The following is a 25,742-nucleotide window of genomic DNA, read 5'->3' as shown; positions in this document are numbered from 1 at the left end:
AAGTTACATCTGTGACATCAATCATAGCCCATTAAAAGGACCATTTTATATTCTGTGTTAGAAGAAATGCACAACTTTAAAAAAGTAATTCCCAACAAGGGTAAGATTTTTTTTTTCTGGTTCTGCACAGCCTTTGCCATGCAGCTTTTTCCCATTTAGGGAGGTGGTGTTTCTGGTGAGCTCCAGAAGTTTGTGACTGACAATGGGTGACTTCCCGCTCATGTGGGTGTTTCCTGGTTATCCAGGGAATTTTTAGGCTAATAATAGCCTTTCCCTCTATGTATAGAGGGTTTAAACATGTCACATGGATTCTGTGATGTTGGTTCTCCAATAGGAGGTGCTCCCGACTGAACGGGTACTGGCTAATATATTTCCCTTTCAGGGATGAATCTCCAGGTTTAATTCTGGTGGTTGGGTATATATTCCGGCAGAGGAGCCGGGTAGGGTATCTCCCATGTGAGGGTTTTTCAATCAGAATTTTTTTGAAAACCTGTAAACATTTAGTAGAACATCAGGAGGTGTCATGAAGTGTCTGATCTCTGGATCGCCCTCGTAGTCAGGTGGTTATATCCAGAGTCTTGATTACGGCCTTGGGCGCTTTGCTGCTTGTCATACCCCACTTTCCCCCCTCCCATTTCCATTCTAAATGTGTCTTCTCTATAACTTATTGTTTTTCTTAATTACGTTTTCTTGCAAAATAAACTTGGAAAAAGGCAATGGGTATAGTATTTAGGGGTATCTATTAAGATATGGAAGACAATATTCAAAAGATGTTTTTGTTAATGTATAGAAGAGAGAAAATCATCATGTTTATAGTTACCTCCACATGTAACCCAATGTTTCAACAGCAGCTCAGAAAAGACAAACACAACTCTGGCTTTAGAGATGGCCTCTGGGATTTATACATTACCTGAAGCTTGTAAAACAGCTGTAAAGCCAGTCGCTGCCTGAAATTCCGTTGTTCTTGAATTTGTTTTGTTGCATGGATGACCTCTGACTCTGAGCGATGTGAAGGTCTTAAAACACTGTGGCGTTAAAGCGGTTTTGTACTCGGTAAATCTTTTTAAATCTGTTGTATTCCTCAACAGGGATTTCCTAACTGTATGCCTTCTGCCTGGACACCTTCTTCTCCTTTCTCTCTTAGGCTGGATTCACACCAAATCAGGGTGTGGGATTTTCACTTAATGGCCCTTTATCAGCAATAGACCTCACAAGGATTAAACATTTTTCAAACCCTCATTAGAAGGCTGTAAAACGTTGGATTCTCGTTAGCATGAGTGGCCACTGCAGTGTGACATGGGGTTGTTTTTCCTCCAGAAGTTTATCCTAGCTAGTTAAAGGTAGGGTAGGTTCGAGATCGCTAGAATTTGAAAATACACAACCGGAGAAAATCTGCCACTTCCTCACAAAGCCCCTCCTCCACACACGAACGCGCACATGACCAATGAGGGCACGAGATAAGTTTGTGCACAGATGGAAGGCTGACAGGCAGGTAGGACATCCAGTTATTTTAGCCGGGCCGGCTAAAATGATTGGTCGTACTTTTTACAGTATTACGGCTTCCACAGATGACATTTTTTTATGGATTTTTTGTCAAAGCACTTAAGATATTCATTGCTATCGGGATGTTGAGAGCATTCCATGAATTCGATGTTTGGGGGCGGCGCGATTACATGTAAAGTCAATGCGAATTCGCTCCGACGGCGAGCATGAAGCGGTGGACGCGGCGCGAATCACGCGATTGAGGCGATTGAACGGTGCCGCGTTAAACGCGAGAGTTCAATTTTTTCAACTCGAGCGTCAAAGTCACGTGACGCGTTCTCGCGGAAGCCAATCAGCGGTGAGGATCTCAACCGCCGTCACTGACGTTCAACCACACAACATCAGCCGTTAGCTGTTAGCAGTTAGCACACAGAGCTCACAGCTCCTCATATCTGTTCAGAAACTGGACAAAAGTTACAAACAAGTAACAAGTACAAACCACAGACTGTCTGTGTCATGGTGAATACAGTCGCTGGTTTATTTATGTCTGTAGGCCGTTGTTATGAGTGTGGAATGAGCATATACAACGTTAGCTTAGCCTGGTCGACCCGATCTTCATTCAGAAAACAAGCATTTTAAAAGGTGTTTTGCCTGCCGTCTTGTCTGCAGACTTGTCAAAGCATTAATTCATGGTTGTTACTAACCGGTATCAGTATGTTGTTACTTCGGCATCATTTAGAAACGTGTATTACAATGTAATCACGGTAAAATATGTTCATTTGTTGTAGTTGTAGCTCCCAAGCCAGCGCGTCTTGTTTGAATGATGCGAGTAAACACAGCTGGCAGCCGCGGTGAAACTCCAGCGTTTAGAGCGATGCGATAAGAGCGATTAGAGCGAAGCGAATAGTCGCATCGCGTCCGGTGTGAACGCAGCATTAGTTGATCTTTGTAACCATTGGTTGGGCCGCTGTTTGGGCGCCATGTAAGACTGTTGGACTCAAAATTGAATAAAGGTATCAATGTGGACAGGGATCGGTAGGCTAGAGCCGTTCCAACAAATGGATTGTGTTTCTGACAAATACTGATATCTAAAGTGTAAACTAGCATAAATCCTTGAGGTAGCAGCATAGTCGCAAGGTGAACGGTTAAATTGCACAAAATAAAGAGGAATGTGACCTATTTGGAATGTGGCATTGGCTGCTAAGCAGTGCCTTGCGTTAGGCCAGTAATTCCTGTTACCTTGGTGACACTGGCAGTGCCAGTTGGTGCTGCATCTCCTCTTATTGGTTGTTCCTGAACCACGTCTCTACCGAAAGAAAACAAAAAGCGGTTCAGTAGCAACATACAGGCAATCTACAGGAGATAAATCACAAATTTACAAAATAGCAATTCTCAATATGCCAGGTTTATACTGTATTATATTTAGACAGACAATTCAGACATTATAATTTGATATTCTTTGGTGAAGTGAAATTGTTCTTTAGGAAAAAATCTCAAGTTTCAGCTTTAAACTAAATCCTTGTTATAACAAAAATGTTATAATGACAGAGTAGTCTCTTTAGTGGACACCAACATATTCTATTTTTAACAAAAAGTATTTAATTTCACTATAGGATTAAAATCAGCTATACATTTTAATAAAAAAAACAACAAGGTTATTTTATTGTTAGTGAGCAGTAGCACCATTGTCAGTTATGTTATTATAATTTTTTTTACAAAACTCTACCCCGAAAGTTCAGTTTTAGTCGTTCACTCACCTTGATTGGTCGCCTTCTACAGGACAGGCTGTGGTACTGGAAGAGGCTGCAGAACTTATCGCTGCTTCGGGAAATAAAGGCTCTCCTTGCTGATCAGCTTTCTCTTTCCCATCATTAGTTGAGTGCGTCTGGGAACTCAGTCCTGTCACTACAGCTTTGCTTTGATTGGACGAAGGGGTAGACGTGTCAGTATTCCTGGGATCTTGACTTCCTCCCAGTGCTCCCACCACTCTTACTGGAGGATCATCTCTGTGACCTCCAGCCTCTCCTCCTCCCCTCCTCTGTCCCTCAGTGAGAGTCGCTGCCCCGCCTTGCCTCTTCTCCTCCTCCATCGTCTCCTGCTTTAATGCTGAGTGGATTAACTCCAAAGTGGCTGCCACTGCTTTTCTGTCCTGAGTGACCTGGACTGAATCGGTGAGACTTTTCTGAGCTAGAGGAGGGGAGGTGGGACCGCTACCTGTAGGAACAACATTGAAAGGGAAGTTCTTCAGGGAGTGGAGGCTTAGCTCTGCCTGAGAGGCCAATTGGCGCTCGGCTCGTAACTGTGAGATGGCTCGTCGGAGAACCTCGTAGTCTGTTTCTGAGTGGAGCGGCACTCCTTCCTTACAGGAAGCATCTGGAACAAGCTGGTCTGACAGATGAGATAGAGCAGGGGGGACGGAGTCGGGCTGCTGGTGGAGATGTTGGGGTTGATCATGAGAGGAGAGGGAAGGGATGTGTTCTGGGAAGATAAAAAGAGAACGATCAGACACAAAGTCACTGAGACAAAGATGTCTCAGGAGACCTGAGGACAGTAGAATGCAGCAGAGAGATCTAGGATAAATGTTCCCAGCTATTTAGACCTAATATCCTGAAATTACATCTACATTTCTTTTTGTAATCCAATCCATTTAGAATAAAGACATTTACCATTTATTTACCAATGCACACTCTCTAATTACTGCCGGAATTTTAACAAAGACTTTGGAAAGAGGATTGTCCACACTGGGGTTACATTAGGCGCGTTCACACCGCAGTACTTTTCCCACTTTAGTTCCGATATAGTTCCGAAATGTCGCGTTCACACCAAAAAGAGCCGGAACTAAAATGAGTTCATGAGAACCTTTTTACCCCCTTTTCCGTCAGTTTTCAGTCCCTGCTAGAGAGCAGGTACTTTCGTGGGAGAAAAAGGTTCCTATGTCTGATTGGCTGGGCGGAATGCAAACCACGCCCGTAAAACTCCCAAAAAGTTTTGTGAAGCCGCCATTTTATTATCCTCGCATTAGCATTATTAGCATTAGCATTAGCCCAGCGCAGAAACGCAGAGAAACTAACTTATGGCAACACAAAAGAAAACATGGGAGCGGTGGAGATGAGGAGGTGTCGGCGTTCTGGCGATTTACTCGGAAGGCTCTGGGGACTTCCGGCCGGGGACTTCGGGTGGCAGTATACGCCGTGAAGTTGTTTGCGGCCTGCCAGTAAACCCAAAGCAGAAGAAGAAGAAGTGACGTCAGCGGCTTCATTTACCTAATCCTCCCTCAGGGACTTATTCCGGTGTGAACGCGATCTGTACTTAGTTCATGAGAACTAAAGAGTTCTGATGAACCTTTGTGGGAAAAGTACTGCGGTGTGAAAGCGCCTATTGGTACTACAGGGTGCTGATTCACACTACCTGACAGCACATCTAGGGGAGAAAGATATACCACCATATAGTTTAATGCTGAATTGGTACTTATTAATTTAATTGAAGTTAAATATTTTACAAATTTCACAAACACCACAACTGACCTTTGGGAGACAGCACGTCATCTATGATTGGCTGCCTTTTCTTGATGTCATGGTGACCAACCAGTCTGCCGAAGTCGTGCAGGATTTCTTCAAAACTGGCCACGATGATGCCACTATTTGAGTGGTCAGGGAACTTCTCAAATTGATGATCTGAGGAAAAATGAAAGTAACGTCAGCACTATAAATCAGGTGGTAAAGTAAGATTTCAAATCCAATCAGGTAATCGCACATGCGTACCAGTGAGGAAGACTGTGTGTCGGAACTGTGTGTATCGGGCCTGGAGTTCCAGCAGACAGACCAGGTCGGGTGACTGAAGGTTCATCATGTCGCAGTTATGATACGGGAGAAACTCAACAATCTGCCGCTTCTGATAGGCTGACAGTACGTCCAGTAGGTTGGCTGCATCTCTCCGGAATCTGACGACCAAAAAAACATTCAACCTTACCCATGGTAACAATGTTCCTGGAACACTAATACATAGATACATATAAAGACAGTGGTTTTAGATTTAGCAGCAGTGTCATATTGTCCTCCTGTCACTGCAGCAGGAAAATACTTTCTCATCTGCTCCGTGTCTTTTTGCTTTATTTTCTTCTCAGAGAGTACCAGAATGCGTAGTTTACATGTTAATATTTTAAAAATCTTCTGGGGGAAGATCCCCCGAAACCCCCTTAAAGGAGTTCGGTTTCCAGACATCTTTTACATAACATCTCAGTTTGCAGGTATGTGTATCGCCGTGGAGAACCGGCGTATGCAAGTCTCCCGAACAGTCAGAGCGGCTTTTATTCCTGGTATTTTCTCTCCCTCAAAACGGGGAGGGAACGGAATCTGCCTTATCCTGGATTTAAGGGCTCTGAACAAATACCTCAGAAAAACAGAATTCAGGATGCTCACTGATGCATATCTGCTGCGTCTCGTGCGTAAGGGCGATTGGTTCACATCAATCGACCTGAAAGATGCGCGTTTTTACATTCCAATATATTTTCCACACAGAAAGTATTCGAGGTTCGCTTTTCGGGTTATCTGTTACAAGAACAGAGTGCTTCCTTTCGGCCTGTCTTTCAGTCCGCGAGTGTTTGCACGATGTACGCCCCATTAAGACAGCAGGGCATTTGTCTGGCAACGTATTTAGACGACTGGCTCCTTCTGTCAGAGTCGGAACAAGAGGCTATTACGCAGACGAATATCGTTGTGAAACACCTGCTCGACCTGGGTTTCGTAATAAACACCGAAAAGAGCATGTTGTTGTCCCCAGCTCAGACTGTAATCTTCCTGGGCTTATGCCTGAGTTCAGTGTCTTTCACAGGCCGTCTGTCAGCGGAGAAAGTGAAAGCCTTAAGGGCTTGCCTCGCGCATTTCCGGCTACTCAAATATAATCTTTTCAGATCATGTCTGCGGTTGCTGGGGCTCATGTCGTCAGCCGTCCTGGTAGTACGACTGGGACGCTTATACATGAGGGATTTCCAGCACTGGGTAGCTGCCCTCAGACTGGACCCCTTGCGCCATGGCTCCCGGAGATGGATACTGTGGAATGGGCGATGGCACTGCGCCACTGGCTGCCCCCGGCTTTCCTGAAAGAGGGCGTGCCTATGGGCACTGTCTTAGACGCAAGTCTGTCGGGCTGGGGTGGAGTATACAAGGGTCGATCTGTGAGGGGTCTCTGTAGCAGATATCTCTAGCGGTCACATATAAACTATCTGGAGCTTTTAGCGTTGTTTATCACCCTAAAATGCTTGCTGCCTTTTCTCAGAGGACATCATGTCCTCGTGAGAACGGACAACACGACCTCAGTATTGTATATAAACAGTCAAGTATATAAACAGTCCTGTCAGTTACACACGCTGGCACGCAAACTGATATTATGGAGCTGTCTAAAGAGTTTGGTGCAGCGACCAAGTCTTTGTATCAAAGATGGCAAACCATTTACCAGGGAGCGGCTCTCCCACTGGATTGTGGGAGTGATAGCTCTGGCTTATACAAGTCAGGGTTTGCAGGCACCAACGGGCCTGCAGGCTCATTCTACTCGTGGCCTGGCTACTTCCTGGGCCTTTTTAAGGGGGTTTCCATCCAGGACATTTGTGCAGCAGCAAGCTGGTCTTCACCTCTCACTTTGTCAGTTTTTACAGATTGGATATCTCTGCTCCAAGGGTGGCCCATGCAGTGCTGGGCTCAGGGCCCGTGTTGGGATGGAGTTCTACCTGTTGACACCTCTCTGCTGAACAACCTCAATGGCTTCTTTGCACGCTTTGAAGCACAGAACAGCACACCTGCGCAGAAAACAACGCCTCCACCCAACGACCAGGCTATCTGTCTGTCCCCAGGCAGTGTGAGGAGCACACTGTTAAGGATTAACACCCGGAAAGCCTCTGGGCCTGACAACATTCCTGGTCGTGTGCTAAAGGACTGCGCTGCTGAGCTCACAGATGTCCTCACAGATGTCCTCACAGACATCTTCAACATCTCCCTGAGCCAGGCTGTTGTTCCCTCGTGCGTCAAGGTAACCACCATCATACCTGTACTGAAGAAGTCATCACCTTCCTGCTTCAATGACTACCGTCCCGTATCGCTGACTTCCACCATCATGAAGTGTTTTGAGCGGCTAGTCATGAAGCAAATCAAATCTGACCTCCCCCCCTCGCCTGCTGTGGAGCAGGTGAGCTATACCAAATTCCTGGGGGTACATTGTGAACACTGCTGAGAGGATCATTGGTGCCTCACTCCCATCACTCCTGGACATTTACAACACCCGCCTCACCCGCAGAGCACTCAGCATCGCTGGTGACCCCACCCATCCCTCCACCTGCCTCTTCACCCTCCTGCCTTCAGGGAAGAGGTTCCGCAGCCTGAGGTCGAGCACCACCCGACTAAAGAACAGGCTGAACTCCCTCCCTCTCTCCCCCCTCTCCCCACTGGACTATAACTCCCCACACACTCAGACACTCCAATCCAGCAACAGACACTTTTTTTTGACGTTGCTATGGACAATCTTCCAATAAATGCACATTCTAAGGACAATCTTACACTAATGTACATTCCCAAAGATATTGATATTGAAGTGACTGTTATTTTGTATATATTGATTGTTGTGTTTTTTATCTTAATATGTGCATATGTGTAAATGTGTCTGTTGATTGTGTATATAGGATATACATATTTTATACATATGTGTATACATATCTGTATATTGTATAATTGTATTTTTGTATTCGGGATTGTTGGAAACGTCATTTCGATCTCTTTGTCTGTACACACAAACTGAAAGATTGACATTAAAGTTGACTTTGAGTACTGGTGATTTTTCGATATAAGCATGTCTGGCAATACGGGAGTCTCCATATCCCATAGTGAGATATTGAAACAAATGTTAAGAATGAGAACTATAGGTTGTGAGTGAGATGCATCACCAGACAGCCCTTCTTGCTGAGGCGAAGCGAGATGCTTATTTTGAATGACGCTGTGCTGTAGCGCAAGCTACTTTAAGGGTGGGTGGATTCCCTGACGTAGTCCTCAAGATCATCAGCCAATCAGGATTGGCGTATTGAGATTGATTCTTCTGAGGTATACACAGGGAGGCGCATCCCTTAGTGAGACATCTCACTCATGTCACTCTGAGAACCAGGGTTATGCTTGTAAACTATGGATGACTACGTGGCTTAATGGTAGAATTGGTAGGATTATCCACAAAACATGTATAGATGAGAGCAGCGCTAATGTCACTTCCAGGCGAAATTACGCCCTCGCCCACTGTCCAGTGAAAGCTACGGCGCAAAAACCCAACAAATAAAGGAGGAGGAGGGGTCTACTTTGAATTTTGTGTTGACAAACTGCAGCCACACAATATTTAATGTATTGGGCAGAATCTGAAAATAACAAGGCTACATTTCTAAATGTTTATTAAGTGTAAATAGGTGTTCGGCTCTAAATCCATTCAGTAATAAATCGTAAAACAGTTGAATCTTGTGTGTGATGTGCTACAGGGTAGGATTGCTACGCAGTGAAGACATAATCAGTACCTGGATTGTTCTTTTAATTTCTTGTGGGTTTTAGAGTGAACCTTCAGCCTCCAGCCGCTCTCTGGAGAACTGTTCTGCTCCAGGAGCATCAGCAGTGCCGTCAGTCGATCTGCATAACAACATCAGTTACATAAACACAAACAAGTGCTGCATTTGCCTTTTCACTCACATAAAGCTGAACAACTATAACCTGAAATAGGACGATCAAAATAAGTCAAGAAAAAATTATCCGTTACAACCATCTAAAAATATAATTTGTTGGACAATGCTTTTGGTTTGCTCATCCTTGGTTTACCGTGAGTGATGAAGTCTGGATTGAGGATTAACTCGTCGGAAATGATGCATCCTCCAGAAACAAAAAGCTCGTTGTAGCTGTTATTCTTGATGTCGTCCAGAGTATCGATCCCCACAAACACCACAGAGTCTAGACGCTTCAGAGACACTAGACCTGGGATCTGTGGAAGTAAAGTAAGAATCGTGAGAAAAGTTTATACATTTTCACGACTTCCGGTATGAGGTGTGCCGAGTAGACGCGTGCTCGACTGGCTCTAACTTTTCCACTCTTATTTACCTTTTAAACCTCGTCTTTTTTCAACATAATTAGTTTGCAACAGTTTTATAAGCCAGTGTTAACTACAAAGACCTCCGGCAATGTCGAAAGGAAAGGGAAAACAAGCTGCAAAGGGTCTCCGTCAGCGTCGACTCCTAGCATAACTTTGGCTGACATTAGCTTGCTGCTGGATGAACATAGAGCAGCTCTCACGGCTGATTTCAAATCCTCATTTGAGTCTCTGACATCTACATTACATTACATTGCATTTAGCTGACGCTTTTATCCAAAGCGACTTACAATAAGTGCATTCGACCAAGAAGATACAAACTAGAAGAAAACAAATATAAGTACATCAGGTTTCATAGAGACAAAACATTTCAAGTGCTACTCAACTGGCTTTAGATAAGCCAGTCCTTTATTAGTATATAAGTGCTTTAGTGCGGGGAGGGAGAAAAAAAGCCACAGCGGAGAATAAACAGAAGGGTAACCATGGTAACCATGCGCGGGAAGTCTTCTTCGCTGCTTTTGTGGCAGACTACAGCGCCACTTACAGGCCTGGCATATGTACTACAGCGTCTCCAGCGCTTTCGAGCGGCAATGGCCGGCCGTGGCCCAACCCCACATTCCCCTGATAGGTGGAGAGTTGGCCCAATAGCCGTAGCGCCACTTCTGTGACGTCATAGAAGTGTTCAAATCTGGATCAGTCTGTATCAGATCCGTTGCAGCCCCTTTTTTAGAGATTTGGGTATGGAGGAAAATAGAGAGGGTTGTGTTTTCTGACACTTGGTGAGTTCCCTGGAACACCGGGGACACATATTCATGTATAAAAGACGTACAAAAGTGCATTTTGCATGATAGGTCCCCTTTAATTTTTGTTTTCTTATCCTTTGCCTGTGGGCTGCTTCTAGACTTAATATATTAAACTCGGTCTCACGCCACACCTTTTCTCTCCCTGTTGCTTGTCAGCAGGCGGGGGGTGCCAGGTATGGGGACAGGGACATGCAGGTACACCACCTGCCCAGTACCATTTTATGCTGAGCTCTAACTCCTTAACAGCACCAAGTGATGCTTTAAGATTTACTAGTTGGAATGTCAGGGGCCTGAATTCTTCTGTGAAACGTAACAATGTGATTAACCATTTAAAAAGTTTAAACACTAAAATGGCCTTTTTGCAAGAAACCAACCTCCAACCATCAGACCATCTTAAACTTCGCAGAGGGTGGGTGGGCCAGCTTTACCATTCTTCTTTTTCGAGCAAGGCCCGAGGCGTTGCAATTCTTGTTCATAAATCTGTCCCATTCTCTGTGTCCAATGTTATATCAGACCCAAATGGCAGTTTTATTATCGCAATATGTGGCAACAATCTGACGTTGTCGAACGTGTATGGCCCGAATTGTGACAACGAGGACTTTTTCAGAAATTTTCTTTTCTCCATTCCTGACATAAATTCCTGCCAGCTCATTCTGGGAGGTGATTTTAACTGTTGTATTGATCCTTCACTTGATTGTTCTTCTAACAAGCCCTCTTCCCCATCCAAATCTTCCAAAGTTATTCAACTGTTCAAGGAGCAATACGCAGTCTCAGATGTCTGGCGCTTTTTGAATCCTAGTGCCAAGCAGTTCTCCTTCTTTTCTGCTGTTCATGGTACTTTCTCCCGAATTGATTTCTTTCTTATTGATAACAAATTGCTCCCCTCTGTTAGCTCGTGTTCATAAAGCCCTATAGTTATATCGGACCACGCAACTGTCATTGTTGACATCTCTCTTCCCGGCAGGTCCTTGTCACGTTCCCCCTGGCGCTTCAATTCACTACTACTTTCTGACCCGGTTTTTATCAAAACTATTAGGAATCGCATTGACCTTTTTATTTCCACTAATGTTAACCCGGCTGTATCTGCAGCAACAGTTTGGGAAGCGTGCAAGGCCTATCTACGAGGGGAAATAATATCCTATTGCGCTTACCAAAGGAAAATCAATACTGAGAAGAGTATCTGCCTCTCCAGGGGCTTTATCGGATCTGCAGACAAGATGTGTAGACTCCCCCAGTGCAGATCTTCTCAAAGAATGACTGACAAAAAAGGCTGAATTTGACATTTTGGCCTCAGAAGAGGCAACAAAATCACTTTTAAAAACACGCCATAATTACTACGAATTCGGAGATATATACAATATATATATTGTATTTTTTTATTTCTTTTTATTTCATTATTGTCTAATTGTAACTGATGTATTGTTTATTGGGGTTGTTTTGTTAGTAATCGCAGGGTTAATGTAATGTATTGTATTGCTGCTGTCTCTGTGTATTGAAAATCTCAAAAATAAATCATATATATAAAAAAAAAGTTTATACATTTTCAGGGGTCAAATATATCATTTAAAATAGCCTTTACATTTTTTGGACAGGCTTGTTACATTGTGATACTTAGGTTAGGTTACTGATTACATTTTATTTTACAGGAAACTGGTAGCGGAATACATTTTTAAAGTAACCTTCCCTCAGGAGGTACCTTGTGAATGTGTCCAGCTATGTCTTGGTTCTGAATGACCACCAGCAATCTGTCTGCAGCATTCTCTTGGTTCAGAAAAGCCATCGGACTCTGCTCCGCGTTCCCCTGCTTCAACAGGTTTGCCTACAACAGAAGAGAACACATACACACTGTATACACAAAATAATAATAACATCAATAAGGGAGAACCTATATTCCAAGAGCATCTGATAAAACAGTAACTAGATGTCAAATAATGTTCATGAATCTCTGCCATTGATTTCCAGTGTGAACCGAACCCCTCAATCGGGTATCAGCTGCTTAAACACATTTTAAGTGTGCAGCCCATGAGCTTACCTTGACCTCTTGATGGACCTGGTCCCCCGGCTCGATGCTGTGGAGGTAGAACTGCAGGGAGTTTCTCTTCACTTCTTTGATGATCTTCACCAGACTGTTAAAAACTTCCGGCTGCAGCTGGCTGATCAGGGAGCTCAGTGCTGAGGCCGGGGGGGTGGGGGTGGGCCCGGGGACGGAGGCAGAGACTGGCTCAGAGACACAGCTGAACCCTGGCAAACTCCCCTGGTACTTTGTACCTGCAAGACCTCTCCCCCCCATCTCACCACTACAGTGCTCAGTCCAGTCCTCTTGTGTTTGTCTGATGTTATGAGTTCTATTGATCTCTAAACTGTGACTCTGCTGTTTCCAGTGGGAGTGTGGGGGCTTGTTAGGAGCAGGAATGAGGACAGAAGTGTTAGCCGGCTTGTAGGCAGAATCAGACTGAGAGGTAGTAACAGATGAAGAGACGTGAGACGGCAACATGGGACTGATGTTGCCTGTAGCATCGGGAACATGCTTAGGGATTGTGTGCTGCTGCCACGGATCACTTCCTCTGGAGAGTGCAGGGTTGGTACTGACGTCAGCGGCTGTCAGTTCACCAAAGATACCGTCATCTTCTCTACTCGTTGGAGCTTTAGATGCTCTGATGCTGGACACAAACTCACTAACTCTGCTTGCTAGTGTGTCATCCACATTAGTCCTGCTGCTGCCGGGTTCGTGGCTCGGGCAGGTGTCTTCAAACTCAGTTAGCATGCTGTTGATGCCGTGCCTTAGTGAGCTAACGTCGTCCTGTACTGGGGGGCAGGGGTTGTAGAAAGACACATACTGTGAAAACTGAGATATTGAGGCGTGTGGGAGTGTGTGTTGAGGTGCGGAGGTTTCTGTGTTGGAGGTGGAATGTGGGGATTGTGGGAAGCTGTAATGAATGCTCTGTTTCTGCAGGAGGAGCTGTATCTCAGAGGAGAAGTCGCCCAGCTGTTTTTCAACGACGCTGTCAACGATGCTGTCAAGACAAGTAGGAGGTACGGAGACGTGTGGAGAAAACAAAGAGCCACCTACAAGGTCCTTCACTTCCCCCACTTCCACTTCCACATCCATACATTCCTCCTCCTCCTCCTCCTGGTCTTCTTTCACTCGCTTCTTGAGAATATTAACTGTTTCTACCTCCTCTGAAACGTCTGCCTGTACTTCCTTCACTTCCCCTTCTCCATCCGGCTGAGTTGGGGGTGGTGACGGGCTCCTCCTCCTCTCTGGTGCTGGAGGTACAGATGGCTGGATGGATGCAGAAATAAATGGCTCTTCATTCTTCTTTTCCTTTCCCTGAGGTGTCTTTTCTCTGTCCTTATACGGCCCTGCAGGAGGCAGAATACACAACAGAGACATACTGAGTAAAGAAAGTATATAACACATTAATTTAAGTAGGTGGAATGGATGAGGGGGGAGTCGGAGAGAAACTCCCTCTGGAGGAAATGTTGGGATTTTAGCAACAAATGTTGAAATATTTCATATGGCCAATATCAACCAAATCCAGTTAAACAGATTAAAACTTGAGCATGTGTGAAGTTACCTGCAGATTCCCTGGAGGGGGGGTGGGCGATCGGCTCCACGTTAGCACATCTGTGGTTGCTGTTAAACTGGCTGAGGTCATTAGGCTCCGCTGGCTGGCACCAGGAGGGGAGGGGGGGGGCGGCCAAGGAGACGAGGGTCCAGACGTTGTGTAGGTCTGCGTTGTGGAGAGGGGCATTTTGGGGGAGAGGGGGGAGGGCTGGGCTCCGGGGACGGGCATTGAGACGGGGAGGCGGGCGGACTGGGCTCTGGAGACGGGCACTGGGAGGGGGAAGGGGGGGGGGCTGGGGTCTGGTGACGGGCACAGGGAGCTGGAGTGAGGAGGGCTGGGCTCGGGGGATGCGCATCGGAGGGGGGAGGGAGGAGTGCTTTGCCTGGGAGACGGGGAGGGGCTCTGCCTGGGGGGTTTGCTGGTTGTGGTGATCCTCGTTGCCGTGGTGAGGTGATGGAAGCGAGGGTCCTGAGGGAGTTTTCTGTCTCTGTGGGTGTACCGTGAAGAACTTAGCCCTGCAGAGAGAGCAGAGTTTACATCAGATTTGTAATGCTGGTCACTGCTAGGCAAAATGTTATTTATATATATAAATCCAATCCAATTAAACATGTTAAGGATGAAGTTGGAGTTTGTGAGATTTGGTGTACTTTGGTGCAGGCTACATTTATAAAGTTTCTCCCTTTTTCATTTTTCTCATTTTCCTTATTTACTACATTTACATGCACAGTCATTTTCAACTATTATTGCAAATATGACATATTGGGATATGAAAATGCGTGCGAATGCTGTAAACTGTGTACATTTGTTGCTGAAAAAAGGAGAATATTTTATTAGCTGAATTGTCTCTGTCGCTGCTTTTAGCTACAAAAACCAAGTCAGTGTGTTGCTGAACTTAGCGGAGAAATGCAGAAAAGTGAAATGATTTGAATCAAAATTGTTACAGCTCAAATGCATTGCAATGACTTTGTTGAAAACTTGAAAGTGAAATGTTAAACTGGAAGAGTAGGAAAAATAGTGAAGAAGCTTAATTTAATCGGAATCAGTATCGGCCGATACCGATCGCCGATCCGATCGAGTGGGCGGGGCCTAAATGGAAGATTTAAACATCACTTTAAATCTTCCATTTAAAGTGATGTTTAAAACTCAGTTAATGGGGCTCATTCACTGGAGCTTCCACAAACAACAATCAACTTAATTATTACATTCAAATTATGTATATTATTCAAGTTTACATTAACTTTGGATAATACCACGGGAGAAATGAGCGGAAGCGCTCTCTCCCTCTCTCTCCCTCTCCCTCTCTCTCTCTCTCCCTCTCCCTCTCCCTCTCTCTCTCCCCCTCTCTCACCCCCTCTCTCCCTCTCCTGACAGCCTGTCAGTATCGTCTCATGCAGCTCGCTGATCCAGTAATGAGCGACCCGACAGTGAAGAATAAACATATTTATAACTAGTTTAGCTTGTTCCAGAGGTAGATAAAATAGCTAAGTGTGTTAGGTCTAACTCTTGTGTGTTTCGCTCCGCTCACCGGTCCGTCACAGCGGGTGGAGCTGCAGGATTTCTGCTTCACACACACGTTGCATACCGCTATTTTACTGTCTTTTTCGGACACCTTAAAATAATGCCAGACCGGTGAAGCCATTTTGGCGAGCTTGTTTTGCCGCGTACAGAGAAAAGTGTCATGTATTTTACGTCATGCGATCGGCCCTCGCGATCGGCATGTTTAGAGAGCACCGATCGATCGGAGCATCCCTACTCAAGAGGCATTTTGTTGAATTCTTTTGCTTGATTTTTTATTTTTTTTCAACCCAAGAGAGGTTTTCCTACAATTCAAGCATAAAATGATGTCCCAGGAGTGTAGGGTTTGGGAATTATGGCAGGTTTAAAACATTTTTTGGGGTGAATTTCAAGCTCTCCTCCACTCTGTTTTGAGATCAAAGCACTCTAGACTTAACGAGCTGCGCAATACACACTAATGTTAAAATCTGAAGAAGGCCTCTTTACCAAGCTCCAAACTAAGTTAAATATCTCAAAAAGTGTAAAAGATATGCAAAATCTGAATAACAAGTTGTATAGCTGACTAGCTGAATGTCTTGATCATTTTAAAGTTGGAATGAAGTCTGTAGCTGAAAGTATGTGGAAGGAGTAGCATTTGGCGCACGGTGTAGTTAAAAGAGGATTTGAAGGTTCCTCCCATTGAGTTACATGTTAAAAAAAGAGTCTAAAAAGCTGAATATTTCAAAAAGTATAAAATATTTTGAAAAAGTTGAAAGTTTCCCATCATGTGCTGAAAAGGCTGAATATTTTTGATATTTGAATGGTTTCTGTAGCTGAAAGTAGGCTGAAGTTATCGGACGGCAAAATATTGGTTGAAATAATAATAATAAGATATAAAGATTTGAAGAACTATAGTAAATATTCCTTTTAGATGTTCCAAATTAGGCCTTATTCTGAAAGTAGCAGTGTATGGTTAAAACAAATGAGAACGCCAACATTAGCCATTATTTGGGTTATAGGATCATTATTCAAGCATGTATACAGCATATTTGGAATATGCGTCTACATTTGGTCTATACCGCAGTTAGCAACACACACAGTTTTGTGCATTGAACACAAACTAACTAGTGTTCAACACTAGCATAGAGAATGCAGAAAAGAAAACATTTCTAGTCAGAAAGACTTAAATATCACCAGGTTTACGGATTTGCACAAATATTACAACGCAAACTTTTCGAGAAGGTAGTTGGGGAAAGAATGAAGGAGGATGTGTAAACGGGAATATAAGAGAAGTCATTATCCATGTTAACAGGTAAGCCTTGGCAGACAGACAGACCTGTAATAGGGATGAGAACCCACGGGATCTTGTCCTGTTCCTCCTCTTCCTCTTCATATCCCCCTGCCCTCTTCCCGAGCCCCCCTCCTCTTCCTGCTGCTCCGTGGTGATTCCCCTCCCCGCTGTGGGAGCCGGGACTGAATCCCTCCGAACTACTGATGCTGCCGATTGTCTGCTCCTTCACACACACACAAAGAAACAAAAATGCGCATTAACCTTACCTGCTCCTTTTTAATTTACTTAACAATTAATAGGCAAAAAGTGCCTGAATAAGTTAAATTGGAGTTTAAAAACATCTATCAATAATATCAATTAAAATACAATTCAGCTGTTTCTATTTAAATGCCATATAAACTCTAGAGAAAGAGTTGCCTGTAAAACATGCATGTATACTGTAACAAACTGTGCCTTAAATATTAAATTTTCTTTGTTATAATTAATTTACACATTTATTTTTTTATGTACAATTTTTGTCATTGAGGTTCTTCTTAAAATGTGTGACACGGGCATATGTTCAAAAATCTTTGTTTTAAAGATTGATGAGGCCTAATGGTTTTTGAATTTTATGTATTCATTTATTTTATACACAGAATGAGGATTGTACTTTATCTACTATATTGAGAGTAGATGAAGGAATCATGTCACCACTGCTGTGGTATTTATGAGCATTATGTAGCTAATGTATTATGATAACCTTTTTAAATAATCCTTAAATATCATTTTGGTGCCAACATCATTTACCTTTCGTAAAAAAGGTGTTTGTTTGAAAGAGGTATTTCTATGTAAGAATGACAACATATATTAAAATCTATATGTGGCTTCTTTTTTTGAAAAACAGTCATCTTTAAACTGTTACCTCCAGCTCCTCCTGATCCCTCAGGTCGATGTCACAGTAGGTGGGCAGACCCAGTTCGGTGGCCAGCCTATCAAAGGGATAGGGTGTCTTCTGCACCGCCTCCTGTACTTCACTCTGATTGGATGTTCCTCTTGCTGCCTGTGTGAGGCCTGTATGTTGGAAAGGATCAATCATTTAAAAAAAGTTTTGTATTTCATCAGGAGTTTTCAAAATGTTGTTAGCGTAACATTATGCACCGATTGCAATTTCTTTGGCCAATTCCGATTACATTTTTTCAATGCAACTGTACTTCTGAGAAAAGATTAATCTATAATGTCTTTGTAGGCCTATTATAGAGAGTTCCTTATTTATTTTCAGTGTAAAACTACATATTTCTCCAATCATTTATTCATTCAAAACTATTCTTCAACCAGTATATATTTACAAGAAAGCTAAGGTGTGTGGATTATATTATCTATAAATATATGAACTATATTAATCCAACTGTATTATATTCGCTCGCCAAAGAGAAGATATCGTGCAATTACTAAGAGCAGCAAGCTTAGCAATGAATTACAACATCATTGTCTGAATAAGTTATTAAAATATTGATAACTGTTTTTCAGAAAAAAAATAAATGGGCTGAAGACGTTCATAAAAGGTTACACATTTAAATGAGGGAGTCTCAAACTTTGCAACACTAAGTGTGTGTCGGCGTGCCAATAGTGGGTTAATGTGTGTGCATTTGGTTATTTAGGACGGGAAACTTCATACATGTCATGTCATATCAGCATGAGCACGAGTCCCTCATATGCCAGATTGAACCATACTGTACAAGCTAATATTCTTCTGCAGTCCTTGGTAGGTTGACGGCCATAAAAAGAAAACACAAAGCTTAGTGAAGAGCATGCGTTTAAATTTGAGCGGCAGAGATTTTGCTAAATCTGATGTGGTCATGGGAAATCAAGCTGAACGTTTATTGATGAATCTATAATCATAAACATGTGTGCTAACTCTTGTTTAGATTGAACAACTTAAGGAAACGGTCAAATAAATGTAAAAGGATAAAAAAGAAAAGGATATAAATGAAATATGATATGCTGGAAAAAGTTGTAATGTATATGTAGAAGAAGAAAGTCCCAGTATTCAGTCACCTTTTAGCATCGAGAGTAGTCTAGTAGCTAATTCAGATCCATCTTCCCTCAGATCAACGTCCTTCAAACCTACCGAACCAATCACAGACGCAAGAGAGCCAGGGGGGGCGGGAACATGGCTTCCCTCAACTAGGAGCCCAGAGCGGGGAGGAAACATTAAACACAGTAAGCAACAGGTTACCCAATGACTGCAAGATAACTACAAATGAAGACGAGTAAATCATCTATTAAGGTGTATTAAGGCAGAAAGCAAATCAACAGTAGAGGAAAGCAAATGTGAACAAAGTCGATGAAAAGCTGCACATTTTGGCGATGGTGAAGAAAAGACAGAAATAATAACCTCCGCTGACATTTGCGGAAAGCAGAAATTCATAGAATGCATAAAGAACAGGGAATACTATGTCCTGTCAAGTAGTTAGATGTTCCCTCAGGATAATAAAAAGCTAGTTTTAAAGAAACCTCCTGTCTCCTCACCGGGAAACTTGCTGTGTCTTCCGGGTTCCTGTGATGCCTTCAGGAACTTTAGTGTCCTCTCTGCCGTCTCCCGTTCCATTTTCCTCTTCCTCCCGTGTACCTTCACGCCTCCTTCTCCTCCCTCCTTTCTCACCACAGTCTCTGCTTTTCTCTTGCAGGTCAGAACCAGGTCGACCATCTGCTGCATCTGAGTGGCAAAGAAATCACGTGTTCAGTTCAATACTATAAAGGCCAACATGACACAAATAAATATATAACAATAGAATTAAGGGTTTCTAATTAGTGTCTATTATGTCATACTAACAACATATTAGTAAAGAATTGTCAACACTATTATATTTTTTATAGTCAAGGTCAGATTCCTGGACCGGGTCAGGTATTCTGCAAAAAAGTTAGGAAATAAATATATTTCAAAATGAATTCAAAAGCACGGACAAAAAGGTACTAAATGTTCAATGTTTGTGTTGTTATTTCTGAAAATATCTGAAATATAATGGTAGCGTTAAAAAAGGGAAACAAATGATATAAAAAGGTACAGGCAACACAGGTGGGAGAGTAGTTAGTGTTTATGGTCTAGCAGAAGTCCAGAGAAAGCTTGTCATTTATTTTCTTTTTTTTAAACATTATTTAGTGATTCAGGAGCAGAGGATTCAACTTTAAATATGACACAAATAAAGGACTTTTATATTAGTGACTGTAATAACAGATTGGGTCACTCAACTTATATTATAGGGTGATGTTCCAATTTAACTTTGAGATAATTGTTGAGAACAGTTCTTATACGGTACTGAGACTGGCTCTGTGCAGGTGTCTTTTGTTTTAGACCAAATGTCAGTTTTCACCTTCTGAGTGTTGGTCTGTCCCTCTCGAGAGTTGCTGGTCGCCTCCTTCCCTATCACCTCTCTGTGGCCTCCAAGGCTCCTCCTGAACTTGGCCTCCTGAGGCTCCTCGGGGCTGCAGTGCGCCTCCACCATCTGTTTAGCCCGGGCCACAGACAGCAGGTGCAGGGCGGGGGTGTACAGGTAGGAGCGCAGGTAGCCCTCCATGTTCACCCGGTGTTGTTTGGGAGCAGGAAACAGCTTCCTGCACTCATCCAGTTTGGAGTCGTACTCGCCCATCGGGTACTGTCGAACCTGGAGGGCAAAGACAGAAATATGTGCTTTAGTGTTATGATTGAAGGGAAAATAAGATAAAGTATTTACTTAAAGTGGACCTATCATGCTATATTATAATAATATAGTGTAGGACCATACCTATATAAGGCATATTTATACTTTTTCTTTTTCAAAATACCAAACAGATCATGCATTTTAGCCATGCCTCATTTCGCCCTGTTTTTGCAAGCGCTGATTATGTGAGAACAGCACCACCTACAGGCCTAGCATATGTACTACAGCGTCTCCAGCGCTTTCGAACGGCAATGGCCGTGGCTGTCTCCTCCTGATTGGTGGAGTTGGCCCAATAGCCGTAGCGCCACCGTCCTGACGTCAGGACAGTGTTCAAATCTGGATCAGTTTTTATCAGATCCGTTGCAGCCCCTTTTTTAGAGATTTGGGTATGGAGGAAAATAGAGAGGGTTGTGTTTTCTGACACTTGGTGAGTTCCCTGGAACACCGGGGATACATATTCATGTATAAAAGACGTACAAAAGTGCATTTTGGATGATAGGTCCCCTTTAAATAACTAATGATACCTGTGTATTACTGTAAAAAAACATTTTCTACAGGAGGGTAATAAGTTAATGGCTATTAGGAGAAGAGGGAGTGAAACCAGTTACGTCCACATATCTCTCTGTGAGCCAGAGAAGGAGAATATGGTGATAACTGAGAAGTGTTCTGAAGTCAACGGAAAAAGAAGTGAGGAGCCCCAGCAGACTTGTCTATAACTGATGATGTGTGTGTTGTACTTCATCTACTCTGCATACTAGTTTGGTGTTTTGTAATCAATGTGATCCAAAGTAAACCTATACACAGGGGTTTACATAACTGGTACGCAGGTACGCATGCGCGGCAAAAATCTGAATTGCGTAACGTCACTTGTGTCACTACGCGCCTTTGCGTACATCAAAACAAAACACATATTTCGTCTACACGTGTTTCTTGTCAACACTCAATGGAGTAAACTACGAGACATGTCAAAAAACCCAAAGACATTAAGCAGCTACGTTGCCGTTTCGCTCCCTGCAAAAAATCTTCGGACTTTCTGTGACTGACTGAACGTGGTGCTGGCCAAGCCGCGCAGGACATAACCGACGGACCTGTGAAGCTTTGCAGGAGGCAGAGGCTTAGATCACCGGACAACAGAGTTGGTCGCCGTGTGCACAGACAGGGTTAACGTCGGTATGAACAACAGAATTGTGCCAAAACTCCGCCAACTGGCTGCAGTGGGAGACTCCCCTGTGCACATTCTGTGCCCCGCGCACACACACTGGAGAACTGCGCAAAATCAGCTGATCACAACGTTCACGCTCTGTGGTCAAGCTGCTGCAGTTTTATTTACACCAAAGTTGCAAACTTACTCAGGGTGTTATGGAAGAGTTTGAAATCAGACAGGGGTGGAAGAAGTACTGAGATCTTGTACTTGAGTAAAAGTAGAAGTACCAGTGTTACTCTGTTACAATAAAAGTCCTGCATTCAAAATGTTACTCAAGTAAAATTAGAAAAATATTATCATCAAAATATAGTTAAAGTACCAAAAGTAAAAGTAGTCATTGTGCGGATTGGTCCATTTCAGAATAATATATATGATATGTTTTGTAATGATTGATCATTAAAGTGTTATCAAAGCTGGTAAAGGTGCAGCTAGTTTTACAAATTAGATCAAAGTCAAGTAAAGTACAAATATCTCAAAATTGTACTTAAGTACAGTACTTGAATAAGTGTACTTAGTAACTTCCCACATCTGAAATCAGATATGACTTCAAGTCATGTGATAATTTCTTAGTAGGTGATCCTTCAACTTGGCCTTAGGAAATGCAAGGACTTCACAGTTTTGGAAACAAGTTTTGGAGAAAGCAAATCAGAGGCTTAAAAAGAGACAGGGAGGTGCATCTTCATCATCTTCATCATCTATCATGCAAGAAGTGTAAATAGAGGACAGTGAAGGAGACACTGAGGAGGACCACGCTTCGTGTGGGGTGAGTACCAAACGCTGTCTCTTGGTACTCATCTGAGTAACTCACTCAAAAAGTTATGTGCACCCCTGCCTATACAGATACAATTATGATATCAGTCTCATTTTTGTTTAAGCCTGTTTAATTGAAAAGTCAGTTAGGAATCTAAAACCAACTGGCCCACTTGAAGATCTATTTATTATCTATTATTTGTCCATTAATACGTGTGCTATGTATACATTTCATTTAATATATTTTGTATATGATCATGATACTGGATGTTTGTAAGTATGCATTAATGTTTGTTTAATCATTATTTTACTTTTTTTTAAACAAATTAAATACAATTAATGTTACCTTCCCATCGGTCAGGCCGATAAGGTATTCCCGTGTGAGGTGTTCCACGCCTGCAGACAGCTCGGGGGGGTGGTTGGCGCGGGCCTTCACCAGAGCGTGGTGCAGCGCTGGAATAAACTGTGAGAGCCGTGGCATCACCGGGCTACCAGACTGTGATGCATTATGGGACGAGGAGGCACCCCTGAATGCTACAGGGAGGGAAGAAGAGAACATTTAGAGTTACATCAGAACTTCAGATTTGACCCACTGTTTAGCGTTTACGGTTTTATTCCTTTTTGCTTTTTTAAACTGGGTTTATAAATGTTGTTTATATCAGCCGGAGGTTAACTGACTGTTATATTGTGATAAAAAGGCTGTAGTTTATGGGGACAGTACAGCAGATTATTGGCAATTGTTGTTAAAGTTGCTGTTAACTCAGGGAAACTAAACACTTTTTGCAGACTTTTGTAAAGTAAGGTATAAGCAGGAACACTTTTATTGTGAAATACCTGTGCAGTAAGTGTTTTCATAGACAGTAGCTTTATTTTAAAGGGGACCTATCATGCAAAATGCACTTTTGTACGTCTTTTATACATGAATATGTGTCCCCGGTGTTCCAGGGAACTCACCAAGTGTCAGAAAACACAACCCTCTCTATTTTCCTCCATACCCAAATCTCTAAAAAAAAGGGGCTGCAACGGATCTGATAAAAACTGATCCAGATTTGAACACTGTCCTGACGTCAGGACGGTGGCGCTACGGCTATTGGGCCAACTCCACCAATCAGGAGGAGACAACCACGGCATTGCCGTTCGAAAGCGCTGGAGACGCTGTAGTACATATGCCAGGCCTGTAGATGGTGCTGTTGCTCACAGAATGAACCCTTGCAAAAACAGAGCTAACATTTTTCAAATTGAGCGAAATGAGGCATGGCTAAAATGCATGATCTGTTTGGTATTTTGAAAAAAAAAAAGTATAAATATGCCTTATATAGGTATGGTCCTACACTATATTATTCAAATATAGCATGATAGGTCCACTTTAAATAAAAAGAATGACAGAAAAGGAGAAGTAAATAAAACAGATAATTGTCTCCTAACTCTGCAGCCCTGCTCAGGTCTTCGAAACATTTGAGCCTCTTTTAGCTAATTCCTTTTCACTTCATCCTTTAGATCAGTATTTGGGGGCAGATGGGTATAGTTGAAAGGTTCTGTATTGTAAAATAAAGCAGATCAGTTACTCACTGGATTTAGACAGATCTCTGGACTCTGGGAAGACAAACAACGCCTGGAGACTTCTCTTCCAGTTCTCTTCTCTCTCTGAAAAAAACAAAAAAATCATTGTTATTCCTATTCTTCTGACCTACAACCAAAACAAATATAACTTTCCTTGATACATCTGGCTCTAAACAATTCATTGACACACTTGACATTCATATTTTTTAAAGCTATGATGATATAGTTTGAAGCCAAGCTGTTTTAAAAAAACATACCAATTCAAAGAAAATATAATCCCACAATGTTTTTGATGTTATATCAACCACATCTCTATCTGTATATATTTTTCTCATGCTTAATTAAATGTTACTGCAAAATGATTTTTTTTAAATTAACGGTGTACTAGCAAAAGGTCAAAGTGGAATAATAGACATAACTTCTCCAATATTTTCCCAACCTTATTTACAAGTTCACCAAACCACATCATACCTGGGGGCGTGGCCATCTGAACACTGGATAACAGGAGGAGAAAGCCTCTGTCTGACAGTGCAGTCACCAGAACCTGAGGGGAAACAGACGACTGTCATTATTTCACTTTTTATTTTAAAGCAGTTCTCCTTTAAATTACTTTTTTCTAATTGATATATATTGAAAGTCGGGAGGTAATAATCCCCTGTGGAAGATTTACAAACATCAATATCTTTTGAGATTGTGACACAAGTTTAAAGAGGCCCTTTTATGCTTCTTGGCGTTTTCCTTTCCTGTAGTGTGTTATACCAGATCCTGTTATTTCCCAAAGGTGTGGATTTCCTGTTAAAATAAAAAAGGTAGAAAAAAACTCACCACTCTCTTCGTCTCCAGCTCCTGAAGCAGTATGGTCACGCTGGTTGTAGACCGATTTCTGTCTGTCACCTCCAGAAGACTGCAGCAATGACCGCTATTCACAACTACACACACAAAAAACACAAAATACTTTTGATGATACCAATATTACCTTTTTATCTGCATACTTGCAAAGAACAATTATTTCAATAATATTCTGCTTCAATCCATATTTGTTTGTGTTTAGCTTCTAAAAACAACATTTTAAGTGCAATTAAAAACGTTGTGACCTCTCACATACATACTGAGAAGTTATAAAAAGTTGATTTAATTTAAAAGAAGTCTAAATTAATATGATACATCAAATTAAGGATTTTTTTAAGGTCATATGTCGTCAAATATAATGACAGACATTCGATAACCTCAATAGAAGCTTTGATTGTAAAAAATATATGAAATTGGCTACAAAACTTGATAAATAGACACGACAGTGATGATTAAAAACAAATCGCAAAGGAATACATATTCTGCTGTCTTCTAATATTGTACATGCAGGTTCAGGATTGATGATAACTTCAATTTTGAAAGTTTTAAGTGAAGTTCATCATGTGTTGCGATGTTGGGGGAGTCTGGGACTTATAATGTTCATTGCCAAAACTACGGAGTATCCATTGTGCATATGACAAATAAAGCCTTTGAATAATTGAATCCTTTGAGTCAGCTGCTGTTTGGTCACTCTGAGTGTTAATCTGGCCTCACCTTGGTGGCTGCTGCTGTACAGGTTGTAGGAGAGCAGGTCAGAGGGCAGGTACCTGGTCAGCTGCTCCAGCGTCATTACACAACCCATTTCCAACTTCTCCGGTCTGAAGGAGACACGAGGGGAGACACACAGAGCAAAATCATCTTAACATGTGACGCACTGGTCTAACCTGTATTAAAATTATAAGAAAGTTACTTCTAGTTGGGAGTTGAACTCTGACAAAAAAATCTAAAGGAGGTTCATAGATCATC

The 25,742-nt window shown here is 42.5% G+C and overlaps 1 protein-coding gene across 1 annotated transcript in view; it reads right to left on the bottom strand.

Moving 5' to 3' along the window:
- tasora (transcription activation suppressor a) overlaps positions 1-25,742 on the bottom strand; it is a 64,408-nt gene that overhangs the window by 1,823 nt on the left and 36,843 nt on the right. The window contains 20 exon segments of the mRNA XM_034149904.1: positions 2,722-2,788; positions 3,240-3,960; positions 5,007-5,156; positions 5,244-5,422; positions 9,020-9,128; positions 9,315-9,474; positions 12,079-12,201; positions 12,415-13,745; positions 13,961-14,292; positions 14,295-14,466; positions 16,782-16,959; positions 17,638-17,786; positions 18,771-18,899; positions 19,245-19,431; positions 20,087-20,377; positions 22,714-22,901; positions 23,937-24,011; positions 24,399-24,471; positions 24,753-24,856; positions 25,491-25,594. Coding sequence (XP_034005795.1) covers positions 2,722-2,788; positions 3,240-3,960; positions 5,007-5,156; positions 5,244-5,422; positions 9,020-9,128; positions 9,315-9,474; positions 12,079-12,201; positions 12,415-13,745; positions 13,961-14,292; positions 14,295-14,466; positions 16,782-16,959; positions 17,638-17,786; positions 18,771-18,899; positions 19,245-19,431; positions 20,087-20,377; positions 22,714-22,901; positions 23,937-24,011; positions 24,399-24,471; positions 24,753-24,856; positions 25,491-25,594 — 4,822 coding nt within the window.

The sequence above is a fragment of the Trematomus bernacchii genome, unplaced genomic scaffold, assembly GCF_902827165.1.
Source record: "Trematomus bernacchii unplaced genomic scaffold, fTreBer1.1, whole genome shotgun sequence".
NCBI classification, from domain to species: domain Eukaryota; kingdom Metazoa; phylum Chordata; class Actinopteri; order Perciformes; family Nototheniidae; genus Trematomus; species Trematomus bernacchii.
This window is presented reverse-complemented; position numbering and strand designations above follow the sequence as displayed.